Raw genomic sequence first — 20,100 nt, 5'->3', positions numbered from 1 at the left:
TAGATAGTTTGGTTGGTCACAGCATTATCCTGATAAACCAGGGTTGTAGGTTTGATCCCCAGTCAGAGCACAGACAAGAACCAACGAATGAATGAATAAGTGGAACAACAACTTGATCTTTCTCTCTCTCCCTAATAAAATTTTTTAAAAGTTAAATAAAGGGCCTGATCTGTGGTGGCGCAGTGGGTAAAAGCGTTGGCCTGGAATGCTGAGGTCATCAGTTCGAAACCCTGGGCTTGCCTGGTCAAGGCACATATGAGAGTTGATGCTTTCTGCTCCTCCCCCCTTTCTCTCTGTCTCTTCTCTCTAAAAAATGAATAAATAAAAAAATATATATTAAAAAGTTTAAAAAATCATTGCAGAGTTGCCTAAGAATAATTTAATAGCTCCCAGTAATGTAATGAATAGTAGCTTTATAACTTTATATATCTTAATAAATTAATAGAGTAGTCACTGTTCAAGGTTTATTTGGTATTTTAGTTGGTATGACACTTGGATTGTTGGCTGCATTATTTGTAGACTTTTCGCTTTACATTATATGGCAATGTACACTAATCTGATACAGAGTACACAAAATAAGATCCTTTAGAACAGTTATGCACAAGACATGCAGTATTGGCTTTATACATTGGATCCCAGGATGTGACTGATTAGAGAAAAAAAAGGTTGGACCAGGCATGTTGGGTAAAGGAACCACAATTATTTAACATTCAATGAACACACGTCTAGTATGAAGGGCAACCGTGGTGTGTGCAACGTTGGCAGTGGTGCCTTTGAGGAGGTGGAACTATTATTTCATACTATCTAGTTTAGGACTACACCAGATAAGTACCAGCCTGCATCAGGATATACAGACGCAGGGTTTTATGAACCATACTATTTCTATCTTTAGGAAACTGATGTTTTTAGTCACAGATCAGACAAAAAGGACAATATGCACAACCTCCAACTAAAATCCCGTTGTTTCCTAGACAGTGAAATGGTACATTAGAAGACTTTAAAACTGCAGCTCCTTCTGGATCCCCCAAAGGGTATCTGCACTCTTCTTCAAACGAGCCTCTTCCTCAGGTGTCAGAGTCACCTTCACAACATCAGAGATGCCATTCTGTCCCAGGATGCAAGGAACACTAAGGAAGACGTCTTCTTTTATTCCATAAAGACCCTGAAGACAAAAAATATTTTGTACGGTTTTTTTTTAATGTATTCTGAAGTCTCCTAAAACTTTTCTTCTCTAGGATTTTGAAGCATATTTGATACAGTTTGGTAAGTAGAAATTCCTTTCCAGATTTTCAGTTAGGATGTAATGAACAGTATAAAATAAATTTATTAAAATAACAGCATGATTTCCATTCTATAAGAAAGCAATAAACTATTGCTATTATTCATAATACTTTCCAGTTTTTACTGTGTAACACTTTAGTAACTCTAACTTCAGTATGATTTCCATTTTTCCCAAAAGGAAAAAAAATTTCTTTTAGAGTCTTCCACCCATCCCAACATAATTGAATAGTTTTTTAGTCAACAAATTATCAAGTATCTATGTACTGAACACAGTGCTAATGGACTTTAATTCTAATGCTAATGTTTTTTCAAAAAAGAAAGTTGTAGGTGCATTAATTTATTAAATCAATGACTGACAACTTATATTAATCTAATTTATTTCTCAGAGGAAATCTTTTTTAAAAAAACAGGAAATAATGGTATTCAAGTACAATATATCACTACATAGACTTACCTTAATCATGGTGGAAATTGGATGCACTCGCCTAAGATTTTTCATCATACTTTCTGCTAAATCTGCTACAGACAGCCCAATGGCCCAGGATGTGTAGCCTTTCAGTTTGATTACTTCATAAGCACTGTAGGGTAGGGAAGGATAGGGCAGGACAAGGAAGAACAAGAAAAAGTAAGGGTAAGAGAAACAAAAACAAAGCTTTTTACTAAACTTACTCTATATGGTAAATAATGCCACAAAGTTGCATTATATACACAAGAGTAGACCACCTTGCGCTGTATACCAGGATATTATGTATAGGAATGTTCAAAACAGTATTGCCAGTAATAGCAAAAACCTGGCAACAAGACCAGTACTCTCCAACAGAAGAATGAATTAACTATGGTATACTCATACAATGAAATATTACATAGCTATCAAAACAAATAACTATAGTGACATACCACAAAATAGATGATTCTTTAAAATGGAATATTGAATTTAAAAAGTAAATCAGAGATTACATGTAGCATGCTTAGTCAGGACTATCACAAGTGTGTGTGTGTGGGGGGAGGTAGAAAGATGAATGGAGGACACAGAATTCACTCATTTCCAAGCACCACCGGCACACTCGTAATTCTGACCCAACACTAGTTAGCTGACAGCTATTGTCAAGGTTTGTTGGGTTGGGTGGTGGGTTCACAGGTATTTTTTACTTAAACAAATACAAATAAGAATGTCTTGCCTGGGACAATTACGATTCATTATTCAATTCTATAGACCTGAGGTCCACAAATGATCACGATTTGTAGATAAATAATGCCACCAAGTTGAAAGATTTGCTGTTTCACCAGTAGTTAGTATTTATTTATTTATTTTTGTATTTTTCTGAAGTGAGAAGTGGGGAAGCAGAGAGACTCCAGCATGCCCCTGACCAGGATCCACCGGCATGCCCACTAGGGGGCATTGCTCCCTTGTAACTGGAGTTATTTTTTTTTTTTAGCGCCTGAGGCAGAGGCCATGGAGCCATCCTCAGTGCGGGCCAACTTTGCTCCAATGGAGCCTTGGCTGTGGGAGGGGAAGAGAGAGAGAGAAAGGAGAAGGGGGAGGGTGGAGAAGCAGATGGGCGCTTCTCCTGTGTGCCCTGGCCGAAAATCAAACCGGGACTTCCACATGCTAGGCTGATGCTCTACCACTGAGCAACCAGCCAGGGCCAGTATTTATATTTTTAATACCATTTTGAATCTAGACATTACGTAAAAATGTATAATCATCTGACTAAAAAGCTAGCTGTGTTTCTATTAATAAAGACTATATAAACCACTGATTTGTTGTCCCACTTACGTATGCTTCCGCTGGTTATTTTATGTGCCCTGAATGGGGATTGAACCTGCAATCTTGGCCTATCGAAATGACACCATAACATACTGGGCAAAAAGAACTTGGATTTAAAATTTCTTATTCCGCCTGACCTTTGGTGGTGCAGTGGATAAAGCGTTGACCTGGAAATGCTGAGGTCACCGGTTCGAAACCCTGGGCTTGCCTGGTCAAGGCACATATGAGAGTTGATGCTTCCAGCTCCTCCCCCCTTCTCTCTCTCTGTCTCTCTCTCCTATCTCCCTCTCTGTCTCTCTCCTCTCTAAAAATGAATAAATAAAATAAAATAAAATAATAAAATTAAAAAAAAATTAAAATTTCTTGTTCCTAAATGAATTATATACAGGGATTCCTCAGGTTAAGACAATCTCAACATATGACATTTCGAGTTTACAATGCTAACTCCCATAAAAACTTTAAAAAATTGAGATGTGTTTCAGTTTATTCATTTTTTTCTGTTACTACAGTACAGTGTACAGTACAGTATATTTATGTCCTTTTCCTTTTTCTGTGGTTTAGATGTAGTTTTATGTTCTAGATTATGATTTTACAACTGTTAGGATTGGTAAGTGACTTAGGCGAGGGTGTGTTTCGACTTACACCAAAATTTGGGTTACATCACTGTTGTAGGAACAGAACTGTGTCGTAACCTGAGGAACCCCTATATGCTGTTGAAATAAAGACTGGATCTCAAATAAAGTAGACTTAATCTAACTTGTTCTGTCTTAATAATTTACAGTAAAAGCATAGAAAGATTCATCATACTATAAATTGGCAATTATGGCAAAAGAGACTATAACATTAATAAATATCTATAATTTTCTTTTCTTTTTTTTTTTCTGAAGTTGGAAATAGGGAGGCAGTCAGACAGACTCCCGCATGCGCCCGACCGGGACCCACCCAGCACGCCTACCAGGGGGCAATGCTCTGCCCATCTGGGGCATCACTCTGTTGCAACCAGAGCCATTCTAGCACCTGAGGCAGAGGCCACAGAGCCATCCTCAGTGCCCGGGCCAACTTTGCTCCAATGGAGCCTTGGCTGCGGGAGGGGAAGAGAGAGACAGAGAGGAAGGAGAGGGGGAGGGGTGGAGAAGCAGATGGGTGCTTCTCCTGTGTGCCCAGGCCAGGAATTGGACCCAGGACTCCTGCACGCCAGGCCGACGCTCTACCACTGAGCCAACCGGCCAGGGCCTAAATATCTATAATTTTTAATATATTTACCTCTATGAATAGAAGGACCTTTGGAAAACAAGTTTTCTCTCTAACAAAATGCAAATGGTATTAAACTTTTAATTTTTTAAATAAAAATAATAAAGTTTAATTTTCCGTGGTGCCCGATTATGAGACATATTACCTTTCAACCACCTGTTTGTGAACCTCTTTCCACTGTTCCTTATCTGCATCAGTGCCTAACGCAGGGTGCAGATTCTTTAGGGAGACACCAGCAACATTCACTCCACTCCATACAGGCACTAAAAGAAAGAGTGCAAAAGTACATTTAATTCCATGCACCAGCCAGCAAACTAGTAATTCTAACCCATTTTTCTAATTCTTTTCTATCTGGGGAGGATTACTCCATTTTGGCAGATACCAATGCCTTTACTTTTAAATTTTCATTTGTTTAGATTTTATAAAACTAAGAATATCTACAATATTCCAACTGATTTTCCTAACCTATTGAGATGCTTAATCCATATATATGTGAAATATAAAGATAGTGTAAGATCACAGAGGAAATTATCTTCGCATAAGAAACTGAAAACTGCACAAATTATAACACCTTTCAACTGTGATAATTTTTTCATACTTTCCTTTGATTTAGCTGACCTGACCTCTCCAAGCCAACAGCGCAAGTCAAGTATAAACAGCTATGATATTAAATGATTGAGGTCATCCTCAGAACCATTATCTTATTTAATATGTCCATGGTAAGAGGTAAAAGAAACTTTGTTCCCCATCCTACAGACCAGATAAACATAATACAAGAACCTTACCAATTCTTTGCATATAATTATACCAAAAAGAGATTTCTGGAGACCATTCTACTTGAATAATGGATTTTCAATTTAGGCTTTGATTTAATAAAATTGTCAATTGTTTACACAATCTTTTTGAAAACAAGAAAATAAGTTATACTTAACCACTAGAGTCTCCGTGCTCTCCAAGGACCCATCCATGACAGCTTAATGGGTGAACTCCCAGCCTTTCCCCCATTAGGTAACGGAACCGGGCTGAATCCAGATTGCAACCACTTCCAATAACGCGGTTTTTGGGAAAGCCACTTATCTTCCAAGCCACATAGGTCAAGATATCCACTATGAAGAAAACATTTAGGCAAAGATACCGAGTGAATCAATACTTAATGATTGGCTACTCAAGACACATGGCGGAGGCCTGCCTGGGCTCTGCTGCTGCTGGTGCTGCCACCACACACAAACCACTGCCGCTGCCTTTGTCTGCACCTCCACCATGCCGCCCTACACCACCGTCGACTTTCCTGTTTGAGGCCATCACATGCTGCTGGCTGGCCAGGCCAGAGCTGGAAGAGGTGGTGACCAAGGAGAGGCCTGGCTGCAGGGCTAACTCAAGGCCTCCTGTCTATATGGGCAGCTCCTCAAGTTCCGGGTCAGAGACCGCACCCTGTAGCAGTCCAATGCCATCCTGCAACACTGAGTTGCTCCCCCCAGGCTGTATGGGAAGGACCTTTAGGAAGCAACCCTGATGGATGTGGTGAATGACAGCATGGGGAACCTCCACTGTAAATAACATCACCCTCATCTGCATCAACTGTGAGGGAGGCAAGAAGGACTATGTGAAGAAACTGCCTGGGCCTCAAGTCTTTGGAGACCCATTCCAGAACCTGGGAGGCCAGGCCTTCATCGTGAGCAACCAAGTCTTCTCGGACTACAACCTGCTGGGCTTGCTGCTGAATGACCACATCCTGGCCACTGGCTACCTGGACTCCTTCTCCTGCTCTCAACCTACCTGGCTGGCCTCACTGCCTGGCCCAAGCTCAAGGGCTTCCTGACCTTCCCCCAGCAAATGAACCTCCCCATCAATGGCCATGGGAAACAGTGAGGGCTGTGACACCCTCAGCAAGTGGCAGGAGCTGCCTAGCTCCCTTACCAAAGGACCAATAAAATTTCCAGTCAAAAACAGATACATGGCTCTGTATGGATCTTAATAATGATCATGGCCAATGCTTTTCTTAATATTTTAAAATCTCTACAATATGCAAAACATTAAGTATTCAAGATATATAGTTTAATGAAAATAAATTGTGTATCAGTTAAGAGAATAAATAGCACATTATCCATAAACTTTATCTTTTATCCAAGATCTTCTTGCGCAAATAACTAATTTTAAATTTCCAACTACATTCAGAGGCACTGTATCCCTTTTCATGTTTTTTTCCCCCTTTCATGTTTTAAACTTAAACTATTTTACAAAAACACAAATTCACTCCCAGGAGGAAAACAAATGATGAGAAATAAATATGTGTATACAAATATGATATATACTATCAGTTTTACTCTAGCTCATCTAATTTTATTCAATTAAAAACCTCACCTGGCCTGACCAGGCAGTGGCACAGTAGATAGAGCATCAGACTGGGATACAGAGGACCCAGGTTCAAAACCCCAAGATCGCTGACTTGAGCACGGGATCATAGACATGACCCAACGGTCGCTAGCTTGAGCAAGGGGTCACTCGCTCTGCGGTAGCCTCACCCCAGTCAAGGCACATATGAGAAAGCAATCAATGAACAACTAAGGAGCCGCAATGAAGAATTGATGCTTCTCATCTCTCTCCCTTCCTGTCTGTCCATATCTATCCCTCTCTCTGTCTCTATCACAAAAAAACAAAAGCAAAACAAAACAAAACAACCTCACCTGGATTGGAAACAATAAGCAGTTTGCAGTTGGGACTGTATTTTACAACATTAGGAATGATGAATTTAAAGATGTTCACGTTACGCTGTACCAAATTAAGACGGCTTTCTCCCTCTTGTTGACGTGCCCCAGCCGTAACAATAACCAGCTTGGAGTTTGCAGTCACATTATAGTCTAGACAAAGGAAAACAAGAGTCACATTAAGGCCTTTAAGAGATCTCTATTACCTAGCCAGCAAAAAATTTTCTCATAAACATTTTTTTATGGACAGTCTTATGTAGTTTGTATATGTGGCAGAAAAATGTCCCTAATGCCCCAGACTTCTTTACTTTTTGGAATTTTATCACTGTGGCCACTTATATGGAGGAAGAGAGTAGTACATGAATGCCTTCTTTGTATTTTGCTCTTAGTAACATTGTGACTTTATATAATGACAGCTAGGGGGAGCTGGAAGGAATAAAGCTTATTTGATTCTCATATCAAATGAAATATATTGCTAAATTTTTTGCCATCTGTGTTCAATGCTCATAAATTTGCACACTCCTGCTTCTACTTAAATACTTAATTGTGGTCATACTAGCCCAGGGACAGGCCTTTAAAAAACAAAAAAAAAGCAGAGGCAGCTTAAAAATCATCAAGTACATCTTGCTTCTACATCCTTATGACACAGGATGGTTAAGCCAGGGATAAAGATAATGAAGGGAGTCACCTATCACATAAGTGGTCAACGATTTTCAAGTGTTGAAACAGATACTCTTTAGGTCCACGCTCAGGTTTTCTAGCTGGTGCTCATTAAGTGTAAATGGTCAAGCCAAGAATATCTGCTGAACAGACTCAATTACCCTATTCTCGATCTTATGTTAGCATGTGAAGGGAAGCAAGGCAAGTAAGTACATTTAACTTAAATATTTGAAGCAATGAGGTTAAATATGGACCTAAGGAGCTTTACAAATTACATTCTAATTCAGATGCCTTCCATATTATGGACAAGTTGGATTTCCATTTAAACCATTTACTAGAAACTGAAACTTTGATATTAAGAGGTACCAATATAAAATTGTTCAAAGCCTTTTTATCCTATTTAAATAAGAAATGTTTGAAGAACTAGGATTTTGAGCCTGATAAAGAATTAAGTCTAGTATGGACTACATTATAAATGTGTTGAACTTAACCTTTGCCAGAGACAATTTTTGGTGTTCTAAGGAAAAGGCTGCCATGTTGGAGATCCATCATCTCTCCCTTTAATTTGTCTTCCATGACATCAACAAGAGCAAGTTCATCTGCCAAGTCCTAAAAGATATTAAATTTTTAGTTAAATCAAAATTGCTTCCAAAGGTAATATCTCAAAAATAAAACATTTCCATCTATCTATCTATGAATGAATATATATATGACTACTTCCAAAGTTTTTGATGGGCCTACAAACTTTCCATATTTCTGGCATAGGAGCAGGCCCCTATTTAAACGGTGACTCACAATCCATAGGAAGAGCACTGACTCTCCTCACTGCAGTAATCTCTGCAGAAGCTCCACCATTGCTATGTGAAACATCCAATTATGTAAAAGTGATCAAGTTACTCTTTCAAATTCAGTTTTTCATATTGATTTTAGGTTATTATTCATTAAATAGGTGATATTGACCAGCATTAAAACTTGGGACACCTGGACCAGGTAGCTCAGTTGGTTAGATCATTGTCCCGATTTGCCAAGGTTGCAGGCTCCATCCCCAGTCAGGGCACATACAACAATCAACCAGCAAATGCACAAATAAGTGGAACAAGAAATTTATTTATTTATTTAGTTAGTTAGTTAGTTTTTGTATTTTTCTGAAGCTGGAAACGGGGAGAGACAGTCAGACAGACTCCCGCATGCTCCCGACCGGGATCCACCCGGCACGCCCACCAGGGGGCGACGCTCTGCCCCTCCTGGACATCGCTCTGTTGCGACCAGAGCCACTCCAGCGCCTGGGACAGAGGCCAAGGAGCCATCCCCAGCAGCCGGGCCATCTTTGCTCCAATGGAGCCTCGCTGTGGGAGGGGAAGAGAGAGACAGAGAGGAAGGAGAGGGGGAGGGGTGGAGAAGCAGATGGGTGCTTCTCCTGTGTGCCCTGGCCGGTAATCAAACCCGAGACTTCTGCACGCCAGGCCGATGCTCTACCACTGAGCCAACCGGCCAGGGCAACTGGAACAAGAAATTGATGTCTCTGTTTCTCTCTCAAATCAATCAATAATTTTATTTTTTTTTTTGTACTTTTCTGAAGCTGGAAACGGGGAGAGACAGTCAGACAGACTCCCACATGGCCCGCCCGGGATCCACCCGGCACGCTCACCAGGGGCAACGCTCTGCCCACCAGGGGGCGATGCTCTGCCCCTCTAGGGCATCACTCTGTTACGACCAGAGCCACTCTAGCGCCTGGGGCAAAGGCCAAGGAGCCATCCCCAGCACCCGGGCCATCTTTGCTCCAATGGAGCCTTGGCTGCGGGAGGGGAAGAGAGAGACAGAGAGGAAGGAGGGGGTGGGGGTGGAGAAGCAAATGGGCGCTTCTCCTATGTGCCCTGGCCGGGAATCGAACCCGGGTCCCCCGCACGCCAGGCTGACGCTCTACCGCTGAGCCAACCGGCCAGAGCCAATTTTTTTTAGAAGACTTGGAATGAAAAAAAATGATATTCTGGATCATTCCCTGGTTATCTGTTTCCATATATTAATGAACTATAATATTACATACACAGATTTGTACATCTCAAAATAGTAGTGAAAAATATCCTTTCAGTTGAGCCTATAAAAGTTTTTAGGTGCATCGCAGAACAGGAGCATCCACAATAGTTTTAACACAAATGAGATGTGGACTGTCATAACCAAAGAGGTTGTACAAGCTGAGCTGCAGATCTACTCCCAAATCACACAGTATAATAATGTATGGTCTGCCAGTTACACTTCCCCACACCTGAATTAGAGGCATCAGAGAAAAAGACCATAGGAGATATAGGAAAAACAGGTGGCATCAATTTGATTCAGTGGGGGAAGGAATAAGAGTAAGTATACTTTGTGGCCTTTCCTGAGAACCCAGAGCAACTGTGTTGCTTGGCAACCTCTGCATAGCTCGTTTCTGCTTTCAGTCCTTTCTCACTTCAGTCTTTTCCCGTTCAAAACCCAGAATTCATCATTTCACTCTCTTATTAGGAACTCCAAATCTGAACTTCAAGTTTTTAAGATTTCCCACATTTGAAAGGAATGAAAACAAAAAGTAAAATTAAAATAATTTCCCACATTAAGTGTGATTTGCGTTTCACCATAGTACCACATCAAAAATTAATTTTAGCTTGTTAAAAGGCAGGGACTCTTTCATTTATAGGCAATTCATGCATTTTAAAAAAATATCTAATTTATTGATTTAAGAGAGAAGAGAGAGAGAAGGGGGAGGGGACCAGGAAGCAGCAACTCATAGCACAGCAGTTGCTTCTAGTATGTGCCTTGACAGGCAAGGCCAGGGTTTTGAACCAGCAACCTCATCATTCCACATTGAGGCTGTATGCACTGTGCCACGACAGGTCAGGCCAATTCATACATGTTTTTTAAAAATTATTTATTTATTCATTTTAGAGAGGAGAGAGATAGAGAGAGAGAGAGAGAGAGAGAGAGAGAGAGGAAGGAGGAGCAGGAAGCATCAATTCCTTATGTGCCTTGACCAAACAGGTGCAGGGTTTCGAACCGGTGACCTCAGCGTTCCAGGTCCATGCTTTATCCACTGCGCCACCACAGGTCAGGCCAATTCATATATGTTAATACAGCACAGTGAATTTAAGAAACTGGGTTGTCAACCTAAGAACCTTTAGTTTTTTAAGCTCTGATACCCTTTTGGGTATAAGCATCATATTTCTTTCTTTCTTTTTAGAATTTTATTTACTGATTTTAGAGAGAAGATAGTGAGAGAGAGAGAAAGCCAGGAGAGGGAGATATGGGAAGCACCAACTTGCAGTGCATCTCATATGTTCCTTGACTGGGGAAGCCCGGGTGGAAACTGTGACCTCAGCATTCCAGGTCATCATCTTATTCACCATGCCACCACAGGTCAGGCATCATCATATTTCAAAAGTTTGTTTCACATGAAGTTCTTTGAATGAGTGCCATGAACCTCTATATTTGTTAATACAATGTAATAATGCAATCATTAGGGAGGAAAGGGAAGGGGTGGGTGGGCTCAAGTTATCCTTGGCTTCCAGAGTGATGGACTTTCACTTACCTTCATTAAGATACTGATGGCACAGGCCATGCCAACAGCACCAACCCCAACAACTGTAATCTTATTCTGGGAGGCTTGTTCTTCCTTAAGAAGATTCACAATCAGCTGATCTTTGAGAGTTGCCATATTGGACTTAGAACCAAAAGGAATCTATAAGGGGGGAAAACACGCACTGTCATTGCAGTCTTCTAACGTTTATTAACCAAAAGCTGTTCAGAAAAAGCTTATTTCATTTTCTTTTGGGTACCTGCCACTAAAAATCACAAGGGATGACTAAAAAGGAGGGAAAGAAAGAACCTAAAGACAGCCAAAGGAGAGCTGGAAGGCCTAATAAGCAGGGTCTGGTCTGGCTAGGATCTTGGTGTGAAGAACCTCACCTTGCCATGGAAAACTAGTAATGACGTTTCGGTGTAAGTAAAGCCTCTCGAGGGCTCACCCATCTTGCTTTATTAACCCCAAGCTGGGCTGGCCTCTCCTCAAACAAGATCACTATGAGCCAGGCACCAGGCTCCTGCCAACCAAGACTCTCAGGAAGGACGAGAGTTACGTGCAAAAAGTGCCATTAACTGCCTCAGGGCCGAACCCAGAAGCAGCGAGGCCGGCGGCGCACTCTGCTCATGCGCGCTCACGCATTTCCCCCACCCGCGCGGAGGCGGAGATCAGACAAACAGCTCGGTCCCCAGGAGCCCTCGGGTTTTACCGCCCGTCCAGACCCGGAAGATTCGCAGCCGCCTCTCCCCCACCCACCAGCTAAAGTTGCGCGCAGGCGCATTTCAGGGTGCTGGGAAGGAACTAACGTGAAGAGGCTGCTGGCTGTAGAGAGGTGGGCACTGACCCAGCCTGTGAGCAAAAAACGATTAGGAACTAGCCTGACCTTAGGGTCAGAAGGAGTAAGCTCAGAGTTAGACTTTAGACTTGCTAGTGCTCCGAAGCAGTCATGAGCCACGTGAAGCCCGGCTGGCAGTCTCCTTGGTCTGGCGCAAGGCCAGAGCCAGACTTTAAATCTCAATACCAGGGGCTGTTAACTTAACCAGAGGGAGGTGCCTGGTGTGGTTTCTGCTGTGATCCTTGTTGCAAAGGCGTGAGGCCGATTAACGAGGAAATTTTGTCAGTACAGGAAGTGCAGAAATAGCTTCAGAGGCTTGAAGCCTGGAACCCTCTATTTCAAGAGCTGGGGAAGGAACGAACCTTCGACTCTTAATCCAACCCTGCACTGCATTCACTGGATCTGGTCTTGACAGCGTTCCAAAGGGCAAAAATATCTGAGAGGGCTTACAGGCAAACAGCCCAGGATCACCAGGCTGGAATCGGGTCTCTCCTTACAAATCACTGCTATTTCTAGACCGTCTTGTAAAGGTTTCTGCAGTCTAGAAGGGGGATGGGAGGAGTTCTTCCTGCAGAGACCTCCTGGCTTCACCAGCACCTTAAGCCCTGGGCTCCATCCAGCGCTCCCTTCAATGAGGGGGCACGTGCAGGAGAGGAACCCTGCGGAAAGAGGGTCTACTCCCCGACTCTGCCACCCACTAACCTTAGAGATGCCCTAAACCTCTCCCAGCGTTAGGTTCCACTAGTTGTCAAAAGAAGGAAACGGTTCCGGATGAATTCTACTCTCAAAAGACCGTCTGAAATGCGGGAGAGCTAAGACACCCAGTTTCATCTTTGCATGCACCCTGCTTAGCATTGCGCCCTGCAGATACATCAATAGCTGCTTACTAAATGTAATTGGCTCAAAGAGCGCCCTACAATCTTCAGGCAGCCGCTCCCGGGGAGCCCACCTCTCGAGAGTCCCATGGTTTAAATGCGACCGGGAAAGGTAGTGCTCAGCGGCTTTCTGCCTTCTAGAAACCCGCTCAGGATGCTGAGGCTTTTTCGACTCCATAGGATCCGGGAACCGAACCTTGAGTGCTGCGCGGTTTGCCGAATTCCAGTCCAGAGGTATGCCCCACCCTTCAGACCCGTCATCTCCTTGTTCTAATCATGCATCCACTTGGGCTTTCCACCCCAGATTAGGGTGCGGCCACCTCCTCGGTTCCCCAGCCAGGCCAGGGCCCACGGTGCCCACTTAGAGCAAAAGCAGAGCGCGGTGGGCTCCGCGCCCACGCCGGGCGGGAGCCACTACCCAGGTCTCCCGACACTGCTTCTGGGAAGCAACGCCTACACCTTCAGGGAGTAGGAACCGCTTGGAAGGTAGCACCGGGCCAGAGAGGCCCGGGACAGCTCGCTCGCCCGCCCCATCGGGCGCAGAGTGCGCCGGGCCCTACCGTACCAGGAGGGCGGGTGTCGGTGGCGCGCGGCGTTGGGTCCGGACTTGGCGGCAGCGGCTCCGGTACTCGGAGCCCGACACGGGAGGGGCCTTAAATGGAATGGTGAGGCTGACGTCAGGGGGAAACGGGACGGACGTGCGGGATCCCACGTGTGGGTAGGGCTGGGGGCGGGCTCCTAGCCGGGAGGGGCGGTGGAAAGGCCCAGACGGCGCGCGCAACCAGATGACCCACAGGCGCACCTACCCACGTGCACTGGGACATGTAAGGAATCGCCCAGAGCCACGCTGCCCTCCAGCCACAAAAGCCCCTGCTGGATACACTAGCTGGAGTCAAACCAACCCTCAGTTTCCGCTTCCGTAAAATGTGGAGGTTACCCACAAGTAGGCTCGATTTGAATCTTTTTAATTCAAATCGCTATTTCTTAGTGCCTAGCAACAGGGTCAGTCTGTCCTTCTTACCTAAGTCGAGTAACCTTCAAAACTAGAGGCTGCTTTTCCTCTGCTGCTAAACCTTCCAAGTCCCCAACTCAAAATGAGGCTTTAGCTTCTCCGGTCTGTTTACCCTACTGCCCCGCCCAACACCTAGAGTCCCAGCCACACCCAAGAACAGTCTTGTTTTCATAAAACATGTTATTTGTACCTCCACTTTAAGCCTTTTGCTCAAGTTGGTTCTTTTGGCTGGCCTGCCTTCCTCCTCCATCTCTTCTTTAAACTATCAGTCTCCTGGAACTCCCCATACACCCAGAGAGTTGGTACCTCCCTGCTTCCACCTCACTGGTCTGTGCATCCGTCAAACCGTCCTGCATTAGAGGTGGGTGTGGCTCTGTTCTCCTACGTTACAGTGAGTCTCAAGGGCATGAGTCTACTTCCTCCCTGTACTTGGGACATCACCTTAGCACCCAGCGCCGAGAAAGATCCATAATTGTGGGTTTCTTGGTTGTGAAGGGAAAACTCTAACCTCAGCTCCGGAAAAGCAGGGGGTCTCTTTAGCATGTCTTAACTAACAGACGATCCAGTAACCTAGACTCTCACCTATGACTCGCAGCTGGCAGGGTTGAGGGCCAGTCACAGGTTCTCCTGGCTACTCAGGGCAGGGCAGATTGCAACAGTGTCTGTGGTTTCCCAATGTTTGCAACAATGTCCTCATTCAGTTAGGTCTGAACCCCTGCCTGCCTTCCAACCAAATAGGACCACAAATGCTGGACAGAGGAGGGCAGAGCCCAGACAGCAGAAGTTAGTCTAAGAAGACAGGTAAATCCTGGGCCAGTATGCTTAGACTAGAGCATCATCTCCATTCACCAAGGTTGCAGGTTTGATTCTCGGTCAAGGCACAAACAAGAATCAACCAATGGATACATAATAAGTGGAACAACAAATCCTTGTTTCTCCCTCTAGAAATCAATAAATAATAAAACAGGAACTCTGAAGATAATCTAGGCAAAGAGTTTGCTGTCCCCTAAGTTAAGGCATATAACAATAGCTCACTCCAAACGCAGCTTTCTTTTTTTTTCCTTTTCCCTTTTTTTTTTAATGCAAAACAGTAATAGCCTCTCACTCGGCAAATGTAAATAAAACATGTACCATTTGCTGGGCACCTCCAAAGTGTCAGGCAGCAGGCCTAGCGATCCCCGTGCTCATCCTCACTGGAGTTCTTTGGAACAGGCATAATTATCCCCATTTTTTTTCAGATAAGGAAACCAAGGCTGAAAGAGATTAATGTCTTTGTCAAGGTAATACAACTAATAAGTGACTTTAGTAGGTATTTTACCCCAGGATGACTTCACTTCTTAGCCATGATTTTTTCTCTGTATGATGTTGTCTCTCCTCCGCTCCATAACCCCCACTCCACAAAGGTCAAGAAATTATGCAGGGGTGTAAGCTGGTCCCAAGCTTAGAAAGGTCAGTTTTCAGTGAGAGACCGTGGGTATCCATGCGTGTCTCGTGTCTCTGCCTGCCTGCTACCTGCTTTCCTGGGTCTCCAGCTTGCACATGACAGATCATGGGACTTCTCAGTCTTTGTAATCATCCCATGAGTGAGTTCTTTACATCTAATTCACATACACACACACACACACACACACACACACACACACACACAACACACTGTTTCTCTGAAGAGCCCTGACCAATACAATCCAAAAGAAAGAATTTCTGTACTAAAGCCAAAGCCATGGAATGGGTCAGAAAACAGGTTCAGAGGGCAAAACAGACTTCTCAACCTGACTCAGTGTTCTTTGGGGGTGGCCTCTTTAAAAGAGAAAATGTGACAAAGAAGTGTTTTTTTCCAGGGTATTTCTGGCCTCAGAGAATGGGTGCTGCTCAGCACCCAGCACAAGATTTTCCTAAAGTGGACCTGGCCAAAGAATGGTGACCACCTACAACACAGTGCGGAGCCTGACCAGGCGGTGGTGCAGTGGATAGAGCGTCGGACTGGGATGCAGAGAACCCGGGTTCAAGACCCCGAGGTCACCAGCTTAAGTGCGGGCTCATCTGGCTTGAGGAAAAGCCCACCAGCTTGAACCCAAGGTCGCTGGCTCCAGCAAGGGGTTACTCAGTCTGCTGAAGGCCCACGGTCAAGGCACATATGAGAAGGAGATCAATGAACAACTAAGGTGTTGCAATGAAAAACTAATGATTGATGCTTCTCATCTCTCTCCGTTCCTGTCTGTCTGTCCCTGTCTATCCCTCTCTCTGACTCACTCTCTGTCTCTGTAAAAAATAAATAAATATTAAAACACAGTGCGGAGTCATTCATGCTCCATTCACTAAGTATTTGTTACACTCCTCCTCAAGAACATTCAGCCCTGGCCAGGGAACTCAGTTGTTTAGAGGATTATCCTGATACACCAAGGTTGCAGGTTCGATCCCTGGTCAGGGCGCATAGGTGCCGCAGTGGATAAAAGTGTTGACCTGAAAAAAACAAAAAAAAAGGTGTTGACCTGGAATGCTGAGGTCACTGGTTCAAAACCCTGGGCTTGCCTGGGCAAGGCACAGACGGGAGTTAATACTTTCTGTTCCTCCCCCACTTCTCTTTCTTCTCTAAAAAATGAATAGAGCAGTGGATAGAGCGTCGAACTGGGATGCCAAGGACCCAGGTTTGAGACCCCGAGGTCAACAGCTTGAGTGTGGGCTCCTCTGGTTTGAGCAAGACTCACCAGCTCGGACCCAAGGTCGCTGGCTCAAGCAAGGGGTCACTCAGTCTGCTGTAGCGCCCCGGTCAAGGCACCTATGAGAAAGCAATCAATGAACAACTAAGGTGCTGCAACGAAGAACTGATGCTTCTCATCTCTCTCCCTTCCTGTCTGACTGTCCCTCTCTGTCTCTGTACAAAAAACAACAAAAATGTAACACTGCCTGACCAGGCGGTGGCGCAGTGGATAGAGCATCAGACTGGGATGTGGAGGACCCAGGTTTGAGACCCTGAAGTCGCCAGCTTGAGCGTGGGCTCATCTGGTTTGAGCAAAGCTCACCAGCTTGGACCCAAGATCGCTGGCTCAAGCAAGGGGTTACTTGGTCTGCTGAAGGCCCGTGGTCAAGGCACATGTGAGAAAGCAATCAATGAACAACTAAGGTGTCGCAAGGCAAAACGAAAAACTGATGATTGATGCTTCTCATCTCTCTGTTCCTGTCTGTCTGTCCCTGTCTATCCCTCTCTCTGACTCTCTCTCTGTCTCTGTAAAAAAGAAAAAGAAAAAAATGTAACACTGCTACAAAGGAGGTAGAAAAAGTGCTCTGGCATTCAGAGAGAAAGGTTCTTGGCTGGGGATACCAGAGAGGGCTTCTTGGAAGAGGTAGTATCTGAGCTCGGGCTAGAAAATGATTTCAATTGGTAAGGATCTGGAGTTGAGAGAGTGGAGAACCCACTGTGAGTAAAAGCAAAGGCAGGAAATTCAAGATGTGTCTAGTGAATCTTTAGCTTGAAGTGCCAGGACAAGAAATTTGAGGGTTTTGGTTTTTGGTGGTGTGTGGAAGTTACTGACTTTTTGGAGAATGGGAGAAGATAGAGTAAAAGCATGGTGGTTGAGAGGTCATGGGAAAGAGAGTTACCTTGTTTTTAATAATACACAATAAGAAGCTCAGAGCATATAAGCTCCCACCACATGGACATGGAACATACAATTCTCTGACACATCCTACACAGCCCCGCAAACCCTGAACATTCACTGACAGCCTTTTTCACCTTTTTGTGGTTGCAAAGCTGATGGCTTTCCTGAGTTGCAGGGTCCAAATGAGGCCATGTAGATGGCCTCATCGGTTTCCTTGCCTGACAGGCAGGGCCAGTTGTGTATGTGCCAAAGCAGAGGTTCCTCACTCTGGCAAGACAGCAGGCGCTGCTCCTGGGTACTAGAGGAGATACTGTCATCCCCCCCAACCCCATCCATCTGTCACATGATGGGGTAAATGCCAGAGACTCCGCCCAGACTACTCAAGTTCTCCTAGGAGCCTTCCCTACCTCCAACCCCCCCATCTTAAATCCCTCTTCCTGGCTAGGCTTATCCTCAGGTACCAGATGCTGCCTGTTCCCCTTTTTGTCTTGAACTATCACTTCCTTCAGAGTTCATTCTTCACATGACCCCCTAACAGAATCCACCTCAGAAACTCAAGATTCCCTTTGCTACAGCCTAAATGTTTGTTTCCCTCAAATTCATATATTGAGACCTAATCCCCAATGTGATAGTTTTAGAGGTGAGGCCATTAGGAGGTGATTCAGTCATGAGGGGAGAACTTCCATGAATGGGCTTAGTGACCTTATAAAAGAGGCCCCAGAGAGATTCCTCACCTCTTCTGCTGTGTGAGGATGCAATAAAAAGACCACTGTCTATGAACTTGGAAGAAGGCCCTCCCCAGACGTCTGTTTGTATCTTGGTCTTGGACTTCCCAGCCCCCAGAACTGTGAGAAGGAAGTTCCTCTTGTGTATAAGCTATGCAGTCTGTGACATTTTGTCATAGCAGCCCAAATGGACTAAAGTATTCTTCTAGCCACATTCTCCCCCAAGAACAAAATAAGGGCCATGCCCCTTTCGCTCCATCTTCTCTGCCAGGGCATCAGGCCTCAAGCTTTCCATCACATTGATAGGTTCCAAGGCAAAGACTGATTCCAGAATATAAGTGGCTTCCAAACTGAGGGTGCCCCAAATCAGTGCTGCAGAGGGAGTCCCAAGGCCTCTCCAAGCCAGACAATCCCCAGCATAACAGAAAGTGTCCCTTGTCTGGTCACAACAGAGGAGGACATGGGACTTGGGACATGGGACTTGGTGACAGCCTTTACCCTTGAAACCTTAGGTGTCAGTCATGGCTTGGCAAAGAAAAATGAGCAGCCTGGTGGAGAGGAGACAGTGAACTGAGTGTCAGGAGGCCTGGGTTCTTGCTCAGCTTCGTCTGGGTGATACAGTAGAGGTCCCACTCCCTCTGTAGCCTCAGCATCCTTGACGGTAAACATCGGAGGGTCTCTGTGTTCCAGTTCTAACATCCAGGGAGGCTCCAACTTAGTGAGTCAAGTCTCCACCTTTATTTTTGACAATAGGACTCAGAGGCAACACTGCTCCACAAACCCCCTCCCCCTTTGGGGGACATGATTAAGGCTGCTTCTGGGATAGAGACAGTCAAGTAGGGAACCAGCCCCACCCACAGTAACAGGAAATCAATGCCTGGAATTCTCTTGTCCCCTATATTAGTTCCAAACGATCCAAAATTCTCAAGACACTGGTGGGTGTTGAATTTATTTATAAAAACAGTCTCACAGGGCTTTGAAAGCAGATTACTGATAATAGAAACCCATTGCTCTGATTCCTGTATAGACAGTTTTAAACCTTTAAGCCTTACCAAATGGAGAAGAATTACATTCCAAGTCCTAGCTCAAAAAAGAAGGGTAATTTCCTATGAAATTCCAGGAGGATCAAAGCAATTGTAAGTAGGAATACAGCCAGAGAACACTGCAATTTCCTGGGACTGGGCTGTGGGAAGGAACGGAGCCCACTGTGCGAGCATCTGCTGACTGCAGGGCACCCGCCCAGACATCTGGGAGGAAGGGCCCTGGGGTTTTGTTTAAACTGCTGTTCAGAGCCGCTCCTCACAAAGCAGGTTCTGCTGGAGAAGGAGGCTCTCTGCCCTATGTGGTCTGAAAAGGCAACCCCACCTCATTTTTCTAGGGTACCAGAAGGGGGGCCTGGGATCCTGGTAAGAGGAACAGAGGAAAGATCCCCTGTAAGACAGGAGAGCTCTCAGGCAGTGGTGGCACTGCTGCAGATATGGAGAAGGCTCCCCTGCAGCCACAGAGACCTCACTGGGTCCTTCGTTTATGTGTAGCTTGGGTGGCTTTTATATCTATTCTTTGCCCTTTTTTTAAGAGAGAGAGAGAGACTTCGATTTATTGTTCCACTTATCCATATATTCACTGATTGATTTTTTTTTTTTTTTTTTTTTTTTTACAGAGACAGAGAGAGAGTCAGAGAGAGGGATAGACAGGAACGGAGAGATGAGAAGCATCAATCATTAGTTTTTTGTTGTGTGTTGCGACACCTTAGTTGTTCATTGATTGCTTTCTCATATGTGCCTTGACCACGGGCCATCAGCAGACCGAGTAACCCCTTGCTCGAGCCAGCAACCTTGGGTT

General features: G+C 44.7%; 1 protein-coding gene, 1 long non-coding RNA gene and 1 pseudogene across 4 annotated transcripts; 2 read left to right on the top strand and 1 right to left on the bottom strand.

The window, feature by feature from the left end:
* Nucleotides 1-450: 450 nt before the first annotated feature.
* Nucleotides 451-14,240, bottom strand: LOC136318573 (L-lactate dehydrogenase A chain). 3 transcript variants are annotated; one of them, XM_066251084.1, is made up of 8 exons: nucleotides 14,128-14,240; nucleotides 11,225-11,374; nucleotides 8,157-8,274; nucleotides 6,985-7,158; nucleotides 5,233-5,406; nucleotides 4,446-4,563; nucleotides 1,736-1,859; nucleotides 451-1,162 (listed from the first exon to the last, which is right to left on the bottom strand). In XM_066251084.1, exons 1-8 carry the CDS (start codon nucleotides 14,185-14,187, stop codon nucleotides 998-1,000), a joined length of 1,083 nt encoding a protein of 360 aa, XP_066107181.1. In that variant the 5' UTR covers nucleotides 14,188-14,240; the 3' UTR covers nucleotides 451-997. The 3 variants fall into 3 exon arrangements, with proteins under 3 accessions (XP_066107181.1, XP_066107182.1, XP_066107183.1); XM_066251085.1 differs by lacking the exon at nucleotides 14,128-14,240 and adding an exon at nucleotides 13,947-13,964; XM_066251086.1 differs by lacking the exon at nucleotides 14,128-14,240 and adding an exon at nucleotides 13,491-13,596.
* LOC136318574 (glutathione S-transferase P pseudogene) lies at nucleotides 5,421-6,308 on the top strand (annotated as a pseudogene).
* LOC136318575 (uncharacterized) lies at nucleotides 13,522-16,181 on the top strand. Its single transcript, XR_010728092.1, has 3 exons — nucleotides 13,522-13,590; nucleotides 15,176-15,217; nucleotides 15,776-16,181. It is a non-coding gene; the product is annotated as an uncharacterized lncRNA (long non-coding RNA).
* Nucleotides 16,182-20,100: the final 3,919 nt, after the last annotated feature.

Source organism: Saccopteryx bilineata, chromosome 1, assembly GCF_036850765.1.
Source record: "Saccopteryx bilineata isolate mSacBil1 chromosome 1, mSacBil1_pri_phased_curated, whole genome shotgun sequence".
In the NCBI taxonomy this organism is placed as follows: domain Eukaryota; kingdom Metazoa; phylum Chordata; class Mammalia; order Chiroptera; family Emballonuridae; genus Saccopteryx; species Saccopteryx bilineata.
The sequence above is the reverse complement of the archived record's forward strand: the minus strand, read 5'-3'. Positions and strand labels throughout refer to the sequence as shown.

Bases quoted from the DNA above. Each gene is read 5' to 3' on its own strand.
- LOC136318573 (XM_066251084.1), bottom strand. From the start codon at position 14,187: ATGGAGGAGGAAGGCAGGCCAGCCAAAAGAACCAACTTGAGCAAAAGG. The intron at 4,564-5,232 runs GTTAAGTATAAC...TCTTTCTTTTAG, and splicing joins AGAGCACGGAGACTCTAGTG to TGCCTGTATGGAGTGGAGTG. The intron at 1,163-1,735 runs GTAAGTCTATGT...TTTTGTCTTCAG, and splicing joins CAATTTCCACCATGATTAAG to GGTCTTTATGGAATAAAAGA.